Raw genomic sequence first — 12,153 nt, forward strand, 5'->3', positions numbered from 1 at the left:
AGACAGACAGAGAGATAGACAGAGAGACAGACAGACAGAGAGACACTGACCATCACAGCAGAAGACCAGTGGATATTAAACTACTTCATATCAGGGAGAAGAATGGGACTGCACAGTGTTGAGGAACTGGTAAGATATGCTGATGTGTGAAAAAATGTAAATGATAGCAATTATGAGAGCAGCAACTACTGTAGGAAGCAGAACAGTGCCAAAAAGAAGCTGTAGGATTTCAATTTCAGAAAATCTGCAGTTTTTAAAATATAAGGAACAACCTGCCTGAAAAAACACATGAAGGGAGGATTTTATTCATTTGAAAATGAGAAGCTAAAGAGTTTTTGTTTTCATACGAAAAGATTCTTAAACGATTCTCAAAATGTGTTGAGCCAAAAAAAAGTTTTTTTTCTCATAATCTAAAATAATGTCTGATAGTGAAGCTCTGCTGGTAAAAAGATGATGCTTAGAAAAATCAATCAACTGTGGAATCTTTGGGACAGATTTGTAAAATCGTTTTGCCATTTATACGTAAAGTGTGTATCGGTGTCCATGACTTTCTGGATCTATACTCCTTACTTTCATTTAACATGTAACAAATATATCTTGTTGCATATAATAAGCAAAGATAACAAGAAAAAAAATTACCTCAATTATGTCTCCTTATCTAAACTCAGGGTTCCTTAAATCGCCTAATTTAATGCCTTAATTACCTTTTACTTTGCAACTTTAGGGGACATCTTAATTACAACTTTAAAGTTAGATAAAAGTAAGTCTCTCTTTAAATTAGTTCACCCAACATTGTTGTTACTGCTTGTCCTTAATGTTCTTTAAGTTAATATCTTAACTGAGATGTTCTCTTCCCTAATCATTAAGTAGAAGATTCACAGTGTGTGTGTGTGTGTGTGTGTGTGTCTGTGTTTACATTCCTCTGTTCGCAGCAGGACTTGGATCTACAGCGGCTGAATGCTGAGAGCTGCCGATGCGTTTTACTCTGGACCGACCCAAAACAAAAACTGAACTTGTAGATTTAGGACATTAGTGTGGGAATCTGTTAACAGTTTCAGCATTTTCTAAAACAGTCCTCTCATTTTAATGGCTTCCCCTAATCGAAATGCAAAGACATTAAGGTTAACTTAAAAAAAAATCTGTTTTTTGAAGCTCTCGACAGAGATTTAGACTTTTATGAGCTTTTTATGAAAACAGAGACAGAACTCGGGTCTCATGGTGTTTGTGTCTACTCCAAAGAGACTGCGACATCAGTTGAAGAAGGTTTAATCAGCAGTGGAATGTAACTAAATACATGTACTTCAGTACTGTACTTAAGTAAAATGTTGAGGTACTTGTACTTTACTTGAGTCTTTTCTTTTCATGCCACTTTCTACTTCTACTCCGCTACATTTCAGAGATAAATATTGTACTTTTTACTCCACTACATTCATCTGTTACAGCTTTAGTTACTAGTTACTTTACACATTAAGATTTTTGCACACAAAACACATGTAGTTTATAAAATACAATGTTTTGTTATACATGAAACTAGCCAACAATATAATGGACTACAAGTCCAGCTGAAATGATTAAACCATTAAACACACAACTGTTTGGATCCTTTACACTTTCTACAATGGGATGAGAGTTCTATTTTTAATACTTTAAGTACATTTTCCTGATGATACTTACATACTTTTACTTAAGTAACATTTACAAAGCAGGATTTGTACTTACAATAGCATATTTTTTACAGTGTGGTATTAGTACTTTTACTAAAGTAAAGGATCTGAATACTTCTTCCACCACTGGGTTTTATGCAAAATTCTGGGCCCTGTAGAAAGACATTGTCTATGGACCCCTCCTCACATCCACAGCTGTTCATTCTACCATCTTTTTGGACCCTCCTCACATAAGGGCCCTGGGTACTCAGTCCCATTTCCCAGTCCAACATCCCTGGTTTTATGTACTGTATGTCTCCTGTGTACCCGTGTAATGATTCAGGCTTAGAGTGTACTCACCATGTCCATCTCTTCTCTCCCTCAGGTGTCTGGTAAGAGGTCAGAGGGCAAAGAGGCAGACGAATTCCAAGGTGGCGTGTACAAGGCGGGCGTGGATCAGGAGAAGCAGGATGAGCGCAGGTCCGACAGGGAGCTGGTGGGCGGTGCTCTGTCAGAGGAGAGCGACAGCGGCAGCGAGCATGAGGAGGTCAGCGTGGCAGCTCTTAATGTGAGAACACACAGCGAACAACAACCGTGCAAATAGCTGGGCCACGTTCAGACCCGACAACACATAGCATTGCCACAAGTGTACAGAAATGTCTAGCTGCTGATTGGGTATCACCTGGGACTGGGCAATAAACGAGAGACACACCCACCAAACGAAAGAAAACATATCTCAAAGCCCTTTGCACACTGTTTCACACCGTTCTGAGGAAACTTATCGTTTAACCAGGAAACCGTCGCAAAACGGTGCACACTGTTTTGAGATTGAAAACGTCCATGTTGTTATCGCGTTCACTTTGTCCATTCAACTGAACGGTTTGGGCGCCCTGGTAGCTCAACAGGTAGCTGGTGGGACCATTATATTGAGTCATATTGAGTCATATTGAGTTCTTGAGTTATATTGAGTATATTGAGATATATTGAGGAAAAACTCAAGAGCAGCACAACTCATTTCACATACGTGAAGAAAGTTCGGGAGACTTTGATGAATTACACAGGAGCATTTAATAAACACTCAATAGAGGAGACAATTAAGGTAGACAGTACAGTTCAACCACGATGCCGTCCCCGACTCTCTGAAGTTCCTGTCTTCCTGAATTATTATTATTAAAAACTCATGCTGGAGGTGTTAGGTTTAGCTAAACCTTAAAGGCAAACAAAGATATTGCAGTCGCCGTAAACGCAGATGCTTAAAACCTAGTTCAGCCTATCTCTCTTTCTGGAAGTATGCAAAAGGGTTTGGCCACCGACCTCCAAAAAGTAGACAGTCCTGAGACAAAACATTCCCTTATCATGCAGCTGCCTAGATTCCCTTAATCTGTAGAGACACAAACATAATAATGCATGAACAGGTTTGGGTATTAGTAGTCCTGCCTTGCCAGACCATCCTCCACAGCGCTGCGGAGGAGGGTCTGGCAAGTCCACACAGCATTCCGGGATGGGAGAAATACATGCTCTGGTTTATTGGCATTTCTTTAAACCAATTAACCATTTCTTAAACTATCGTCTCGGCAAAATAGCCTCAGGAAGGAACTTGTTTTGGTGGAACATGTGTACGTTCAAAAGGTTGTTTTAGTCGTGCAACAGAAAACTCAGATTGGACAGATAGTCTAGCTGTCTGGATTTACCCTGCAGAGATCTGAGGGGCAGTTAACCATAGTCCTCAGAAATCCACCGGAGTTTAAAATTACAACACAAAGAAAGCCAAAGGTGACGGACATCCGACCTAAACGAGGGACACCAGGCGGAATTTCCGGCGGCACTGGATCAATCCCTAATAACCTCCAATCAAATCATAGTTTATATTTGGGGCGGCCTCTAGCTCACCCAGTGAGAGTGTGCATCCCATGTAGGCTGAGTCCTTTGCAGCTGCCCGGGTTCAATTCCGACCTGCGCCAATTTGCTGCGTGTCATCGCCCATTTCTGTCCCACCTTTTCTTGTCTATCCACTGTCACCTAAAGGGAAAAAAGCCCTCCAAAAAATATTTATATTTTTCCAAATTAGTTGAGCTACTCCACCATCTTTCCAAGTACAGTGTATACCCACTGACAGCAGCGGAAGTACCCAATGGGGTACATGTACCCTGGTTGGGAATCACTGGTTTAGCATAAAAAGTTCACATTTTATCTGAAATGTAGTGGAAGGAATGAGGAAGAGTATAAGTAGAAAGTATAAAAGTATAAAATTGCGTAAAATGAAAACTATCAATGTAAAATACTTCAAAATTGTACACAAGTGCAGTACTTGTGTTTATTGCACTTAGTAACATTCCCCACTGGTTAGTCATTGAAGCTGCAGTCTGCTGTTAGACTGAGAGTAAGCTTGTTGGTCCATGCCGCCACCTGGAGGCATTTGGGAAGTGTTACACATCTTGTCCACTAAAATACAAACCTCATAATGATGGTATTGATGTGAGTTGGTGCATTGGAAGTTGTGTACCTTTTTTTTTACTTTTTATGTTAAAGCACATTTGACAGCCAAGTTTTTCTTTAGCATTTAAAGCAGGGTTTGCAGCGTTTTGTGGCACAGGGTTAGGGTTATTATTCAGAATAAGTAGAAGAGTAGAAGCTGCTTTTCAAACTAAGTTTCTTTCTGCCCTGTCAGACCGATAAAAGCGGCCGGTTGAAGTTGGAGACGGTGGATGACCTGTTCAACATCCTGCAGATGAGGAAGAGGAGAAGGGAGAGGAAGGCTCCCGTCCATAAGAAACAACAGCCCGAGCCTGAGCCTGTGGTGAGATTATATATTCTTCATGTCAGTTTTAATGACCGTTGTCTCACTTACCAGACTCAGCAAACAAACATTTACCTTCACTCTAAGAGGAACATACATGCTTATTATAATATTATTATTTTGTTTGGGCTGTATTTCCTTAATTTTTAAACCACAAATGATTTTTATATTACATTTATATTATATTGTAACTCTGAGAATGACATCAGATTTTTAAAGGGGGGAAAGTCCACATGCTGTTGCAGAAAGTTGTTGAGCTGCTAGTAGTCTGGATCGACGACAGTTCATTTACTGGTTACCCCGGCGGCGCCGGATGTTCCGTTGGATGTCCCTCGCCTCGCAAAACTGTGCGTTTCGGGAAATCACCACAAAGTTTGAGCAAACAAATTACACTCTGAAAATGTCTAGTGTTAAGAAAAATTTGGAACGCACAACAAGGCAAGCCTGCTTGGTTATGTCGGGGAATGATTGGAAATTGGAAGATTTACAAAGAACATGTTTACAGCATTTACTAACGTTTTGGGACCGATTGGGGGGGGATTTGCTATGGACAAAATACAGAGCAAATGAGATGTATCCAGCTTATTTAAATAGCTCACGTTACTGTGTTGTGTCAAGTTTTATTTACCTTTATTTATTCAGGGGAAGGTTCACTGAGAGGAAGCCTCTCTTTTGCAGGAACGCCCTGATCACATTCACACAGTTACACATTGTTACGACCGGCTCACAGGCCACAACAAAAGAGGGAGATGCACAGTAACATAACAATGATAAAGTGTAATTTATTAGATACTGCAAACTGTCAGTATCAGTGATGAATGAGGGTGTATGGATGTAGTGGAGAATGTGAGGTGCATGTTGTCAGTAGTTAACAAAGGGAAAAAATAAACGGAGAGAAATCATGCTGGTGCGTGGTCGGGGGAATGCGGCCGCCTGGTCTCGGGGCAGGCGGAGTTAAATAGACTGGGAGGACCAGCCAGGGCCGTCACACACATTCATACATGGAAGCTGCCCAGTACAACCACAGTCTGATCTGCTGGCCACTGAGCAGTTGGGGTTAAGGGCCTTGCTCAAGGGCACCTCAGTGGTGGTAATGAGGGGAGGGACAAGCACTCCTTTTTCACTTTCCCCACCCAGATGTATTGTGTCGGTCTGGTGATTGAACTGATGCTTCTCTAACCTGTAGGCCACCACTGCAGTAGCTTAGTGCCTCCCAAGACGAATTCAGACAACCCTGAGTTGTTTTTCCCCTGTGCTGGAATGGAATATATGTGTGTAAGGGCCAGACCTTGCTCCACAGGGCTGTGGAGATAGGGCCGGCAATGCGTGACTAAGCTGCTGGGAACTGGGCCAAACCATATATTTCAGAAGTACTACTAATGTAGTAGTAAGTATTTTGCCTTTTGTATACCTTCCAGCCAGAGACTGTGGATGAGCAGATGTTTCTGACAGCAGCCATGGAGAACAAACTGCCTGTGGTGGAGAAGTACCTGAGTGATGGAGGAAACCCCAACGCAGCCGACCACGTAAGTGTCCCACAGTCATGTCTCCGAACTCGAAAAATACAACACAACAACACAGGATTTCCACCCAGGAGATGGGGGTTCGTGTCCCACGTGTCACATTTCCTAAACCCAACCGTCCCGTTCTTCTTTTCCTAAACCCAACTGTCCTGTTCTTCTTTTCCTAAACCCAACTGTCCTGTTCTTCTTTACCTAAACCCAATCATCTGGTTCTTCTTTACCTAAACCCAATCATCTGGTTCTTCTTTACCTAAACCCAATCATCTGGTTCTTCTTTACCTAAACCCAATCATCTGGTTCTTCTTTACCTAAACCCAACCATCTGGTTCTTCTTTACCTAAACCCAACCATCCCGTTCTTCTTTACCTAAACTCAACCGTCCCGTTCTTCTTTACCTAAACTCAACTGTCCCGTTCTTGTCCCACGTGTCACGTACACGTACCTTTTAAAAGGCCACCAACCATCTTTTCCTAAACCTAACTCCGTCAAAAGTGACACCAGTAGTGCCAACCCAGTGTGTTTAGATCTGACCCTAAAGGAGACTTTTAGCATCAATAACAACGTCAAAGGCACCTGAACAAGGCTCCGTATTTTACGCGATGGTTTGTGAGAATGTGTTGTACAACCATGGCAACTCGTCAAAATCTCATTAAAACACGCCAATCAACGTGTGAAAGAAATGATGACTTGATAAACTTCATTTATATAGCACTTTTCAAAACAAATTACATAGTGCCTAACAAGACAAAAAAAGAAGCAGACAAACAATGATAAAAAATTATTTAAGCACAGAGCAACACAAGAGAATGAGCAAAATAAAAACAATATCAAATAACTAAAATAATCAAAAGAATAAAAGTTACAAGAATGCCATTATATTGAAAATAGGTTGTCACAGATAAAAGGGAATTCAGGCAGGCTCCTGGGTAGCTCACCTGGTAGAGCGTGTGCTGCATGTACAGAGGCTCAGTCCTTGCCGCAGCAGCTGCAGTTCAATTGCGACCTGCAGCCCTTTGCTGCATGCAATTAAATTTGAATTAAACGCAATGTCTTGCTATCTGATCAGTTTTAGTAAAGGAAGTGTTTGTGATCTCTGAAATGTCCAGTTCCAGAGAACGGCGCTGCACAAAGCCTCGTTCAAAGGACACGTGGAAGTGATGAAAAGACTCCTGGAGGCCGGCGCTGCCATCGAGAAAAAAGACAAGGTGAGAAATCTTAAAACTCTCATCTCAAATCTCTCATATGCACACTTAAACTCTTAAACACACACACACACACACACACACACACACACATACACACACACACACACACACACACACACACACATATACACACACACTCCACACACACACACACACACACACACACACAGCATCAGTCTAATAGTTCGGTGTGTGTGTGTTGCAGCTGGAGGCCACAGCGGTCCACTGGGCCTGCAGAGGAGGCAGCCTGCCGGCGCTGCAGCTCCTCCTCGACCAGGGAGCCAAGTTCTCCTACAGAGACAAGGTTGGTACCACAGAGTGTAAATAAAGATGGCCAACGCGTCTCCACTTCCTCCCACTGTACAGAAAGTGAAGCCAAAATATCCCGGATACGGGCGCCACCACCTTGTTCATTTGGAGCCAGAGTCTGCGCAGTAGTGATCGGGCGTAGGAGCTGCTGTATCCAAGACCCGCCCATATACTCGCCCGACCAATCCCGAGTCCAAACCAAACTAATCAGACAAATGAACACTTGAACAAACATCAGCGTGATCAGAGCTACCTAAAATAACAGAAACCACCTTTGGGAAAAAATTATTTGACGTGTACTTGGATTTTTTAGTTTGGCCCGTGTCCCATCAGATAACATGAAAGGGGTGGGGTTTGTGACCTATACTGCAGCCAGCCACCAGGGGGCGATCCAGATGCATTAGCACACACACACACACACACACACACACACACACACACACACACACACACACACACATCCATAGTGTACTTTTAGTGACATTTTCAGATGCTTTTCTTGCATTCATGGAGAAAACTGAAGCCCTTTCCTTTCCTCATGCAGTTGCAGAGCACTCCTCTCCATGTTGCTGTGCGGACCGGACACTGTGATTGTGCTGAGCATCTCATCCACTGTGGAGCCGATGTCAACGCCAAAGACAGAGTAAGGCGTTAGACTTAGACACAGATCACCAGTCTTCTTACAGCTGCATTAAATGGTGTTTGGTGTTTTAAGCCCCCAATGTCGTCTTCCAGGCAGCGCTCCCTGGAAGGCACTAGAATTAGGCAATGATTAGGGTTAGGTTTGGGTTAAGGTTAGGGTTAGGTGCCTTGAAGTCGGCGGTCGCAGCGCTGCCTTGAAGTCGACGTTGGGGGCTTAAAACACCATTGAGCGCATTAAACCCCCTGCAGCAGGACATGATGCTCCTCCAACAACACAAACTACTGCAGGGGAGCATAGCGTGGTGCTACACACATGTTTTATTGACTCATGTTAAATCATAAAAGAAGCCACATTAAATACAAATAAGCTCAGCTTAGAGATAAGCACGCAATAATTTGTAATAAAATAAAAATCAAGTTATTGTAGCAGAACTGAGCTGTGGCTTGTCCGGCCTGGAGGAGCCGCCAGCGTTGTTATATTCTAATGTCTATCTATGAATAATGTATTTTATTTATATAGCGCTTATTGCGACACTCAAAGACACTTTACAGAGTTTTATAAAAAGAAATCCACATACTAAACATCAAAATACTAAAAGAGTTTTGACATGGGATTTGAACATGGACAAATTGGTGCAGTGCAGCTGCAGCCGAGCAGCAGTTTGTTGGAATAAAAGTGCAACCAAAAAGGGATTTCTTTCTGAATTCCCAGCTAAAATTACTAATTTATTTGCAAATTATGAAGACATTTGCCCTGATACCTGTCACGCTCGGCAAGATGCTGTTGAAGTGAAAGAAACACAAGTTGGTCACTACCTCATTGCAAATTAAAGTTTTCCTCGTTCAGATTAAAAAACGATTACTGATGCTGAATATTTGTTTTGCTCCCTGACTGAAGGACGGAGACACGCCCATGCACGATGCCGTGAGAATTAACAGATTCAAGATGATCAAGCTGTTGATGATGTACGGGGCCAGCCTCAACACAAAGAACTGTGTAAGTACAGAACAACCAACGCATCCTGTGTTACAAATAGCAAGAAGCCAACATTTAGGACTTGCACCCTGCACAGTGCAGGTCAAAGCCCGACACAAGAGTCTTTGCTAGTTGAAGACCGACGCAGTTGTCAATTTCCCGTTCAGCGCCCGTGTCGTTTAAATAGCAAATGCACCTGCGCCCATCTTTGCGCCCATGGGCGTGCTTGTCTTACAGGGAGGTGTGTTCAGGTGCATCTTGGGAGTATTGCTATCTTGAGGCAGCGGGAAGTGATCGCCACCAACAAAAACTTGGTCTAAAGTCAACAGTGCAGCATTTCATTGTTATTTTAACAGAGCATTAGTAGAATGCGCCTAGGCTCGTGCACAGCGCGTGCACACTATGCTTGTTACACACACAGAGACGCACAGCAGCACACACACATGCAGAAGATTACAAATAAAAATATTACGGTGCAAATCCTCCATCATAACAGCAATGCTCCAAGGTCCAAACGTGCCTGGCTTTTAAGGGGAATGGGAGATGATCTCTGATTGGTTGATTGCATGTTACGCCCAAAACACACCTCTGATTAATGAAGACACTAAGTACAACCCTTTAGAACCATGCGCACGGCGCACGGAACCTTTTTTCCACCGTCAAACTAGCAAAAGTGGATTTGGACACGCCCTAAACGCACCTGTGCCATACGCTTCACGCTGTGCGCTTAGATCGTTAAAATAGGGTCCACAGCCTCTCGGGGGACCACTACTACTGTACCTTACTTATCTACACTGGTGAATCTTAAGTGTAAATGTTTCACTTTTCCAGTTTTGATTTGCGCTTTGGGTGGTGGAATTTCCACAAACACCATGTCATGGTAAGATAAGACAAAGGGAAAGCTTAAAGGGTTTTTCCTGCCATTATAAGTCTTATGTGCAGCGCCCGAGCCGTTATTGGTTGAATTAATGTACAGTAAAAAAGCACCACATAAAAAAAGCATCACACAAACTACTTTTTTTTTTATCTAATGTATGTATTTGGGCTTCTTTAGCAAGTTTTATCTTTTAGCTTTTTAAATGTTATTTATTTATTGTCTGCGTCTGACTGGCTAGTAGTCCTTACCTAGGTACTGTCAGGGCACACCCTCATACTCTGCTTCTGACTGGCTAGTAGTCCTTACCTAGCTACTGTCAGGACACGCCCTCATACTCTGCTTCTGACTGGCTAGTAGTCCTTACCTAGGTACTGTCAGGGCACGCCCTCATACTCTGCTTCTGACTGGCTAGTAGTCCTTACCTAGGTACTGTCAGGGCACGCCCTCATACTCTGCTTCTGACTGGCTAGTAGTCCTTACCTAGGTACTGTCAGGGCACGCCCTCATACTCTGCTTCTGACTGGCTAGTAGTCCTTACCTAGCTACTGTCAGGACACGCCCTCATACTCTGCTTCTGACTGGCTAGTAGTCCTTACCTAGCTACTGTCAGGGCACGCCCTCATACTCTGCTTCTGACTGGCTAGTAGTCCTTACCTAGGTACTGTCAGGGCACGCCCTCATACTCTGCTTCTGACTGGCTAGTAGTCCTTACCTAGGTACTGTCAGGGCACGCCCTCATACTCTGCTTCTGACTGGCTAGTAGTCCTTACCTAGGTACTGTCAGGGCACGCCCTCATACTCTGCTTCTGACTGGCTAGTAGTCCTTACCTAGGTACTGTCAGGGCACGCCCTCATACTCTGCTTCTGACTGGCTAGTAGTCCTTACCTAGCTACTGTCAGGACACGCCCTCATACTCTGCTTCTGACTGGCTAGTAGTCCTTACCTAGGTACTGTCAAGGCACGCCCTCATACTCTGCTTCTGACTGGCTAGTAGTCCTTACCTAGCTACTGTCAGGACACGCCCTCATACTCTGCTTCTGATTGGCTAGTAGTCCTTACCTAGGTACTGTCAGGGCACGCCCTCATACTCTGCTTCTGACTGGCTAGTAGTCCTTACCTAGCTACTGTCAGGGCACGCCCTCATACTCTGCTTCTGACTGGCTAGTAGTCCTTACCTAGCTACTGTCAGGACACGCCCTCATACTCTGCTTCTGACTGGCTAGTAGTCCTTACCTAGGTACTGCACATGTGCGACTCCCAACAAAGATGGAACAGAAGTGAGATGTCTCACTCTGTAGCTAAAACAGAGAGCTCAACACACAGGGTGAAAAGAGGAGCTGCAGCAATGTGCAGTACAACACAAATATGGTGTTTTTTGAAAACTAAACCATGTAAACCTATTCTTATATAACATCTAAATACAATTATGAACCTGAAAATGAGCATAATATGAGCACTTTAACACTTTGCACTCTTATGCATTTATTTATCCTGTGCAGGACGGAAAAACTCCACTGGAGACGCTGTACGCGTGGCAGAACGGAGCCAAGAGCCTCCTGTGTAACTTCAGCAGCAAGGACACGGCCAACCAATGACCCAACATTCCAGTAAAAGCAGGACTTCAACATGATATCCAGACACATGATCTACTGGCTCTAGCCCATTCTAGTCATGATCATACTGTGGCTCACGAAGCACACAAGTCTGTTTTTAAATAGCTGTTTATCCAGCGAGGCTGTGCCGAGGGTTCACGTCACATTCAAACTGTCTCGCATGCTGACTGACAGGTATCGACCCCCTCAGGAAAATAATCTAAAGTTGGCTCAGCTGGAGCGTTTGGGTGCTGGAAGACATCTTAACTAATAGAGCATCAGTCATTATCTGGTTCAGGGATTTGAACCGTCCTGTTTTTTGTCAAGGTAACATTTTCACATGTGGCGGCAGGAACTTGAAGGAGCCTTTTAATTAATACTGTGAACTCTTATCAGGATGTTGTTAATAATGTGATCATTAGCACCGACAGATTCATTGAATCGCCAAACTTTGCTGGACAATGTCTCGGCTGACAGCATGAAGATGTTTTCTTCTTTTTTTTTTATTGTTACTTTAAGCTAAGTTTGAAGTCAGCGATACCACATTGAGGTTTATTTATTGATTACTGACTTACTGTCAGCAATCGA

General features: G+C 43.3%; 1 protein-coding gene across 1 annotated transcript; it reads left to right on the plus strand.

Moving 5' to 3' along the window:
* LOC116061801 (ankyrin repeat domain-containing protein 1-like) lies at positions 1-12,153 on the plus strand. The gene is made up of 9 exons (XM_031316164.2): positions 1-129; positions 2,029-2,211; positions 4,312-4,440; positions 5,859-5,966; positions 7,070-7,168; positions 7,374-7,472; positions 8,022-8,120; positions 9,018-9,116; positions 11,473-12,153. The coding sequence occupies exons 1-9, from the start codon at positions 103-105 to the stop codon at positions 11,566-11,568; spliced, it is 939 nt and encodes a 312-aa protein (XP_031172024.1). The 5' UTR covers positions 1-102; the 3' UTR covers positions 11,569-12,153.

This window comes from Sander lucioperca, chromosome 15 (assembly GCF_008315115.2).
Source record: "Sander lucioperca isolate FBNREF2018 chromosome 15, SLUC_FBN_1.2, whole genome shotgun sequence".
NCBI classification, from domain to species: domain Eukaryota; kingdom Metazoa; phylum Chordata; class Actinopteri; order Perciformes; family Percidae; genus Sander; species Sander lucioperca.

What these genes read in the sequence shown, in the direction of transcription:
- LOC116061801 (XM_031316164.2), top strand. Translation starts at nt 103, where the DNA reads ATGGGACTGCACAGTGTTGAGGAACTG. An exon ending in TCAGCGTGGCAGCTCTTAAT is followed by an intron (nt 2,212 to 4,311) that starts GTGAGAACACAC and finishes CTGCCCTGTCAG; the next exon opens with ACCGATAAAAGCGGCCGGTT. An exon ending in ACCCCAACGCAGCCGACCAC is followed by an intron (nt 5,967 to 7,069) that starts GTAAGTGTCCCA and finishes TGAAATGTCCAG; the next exon opens with TTCCAGAGAACGGCGCTGCA.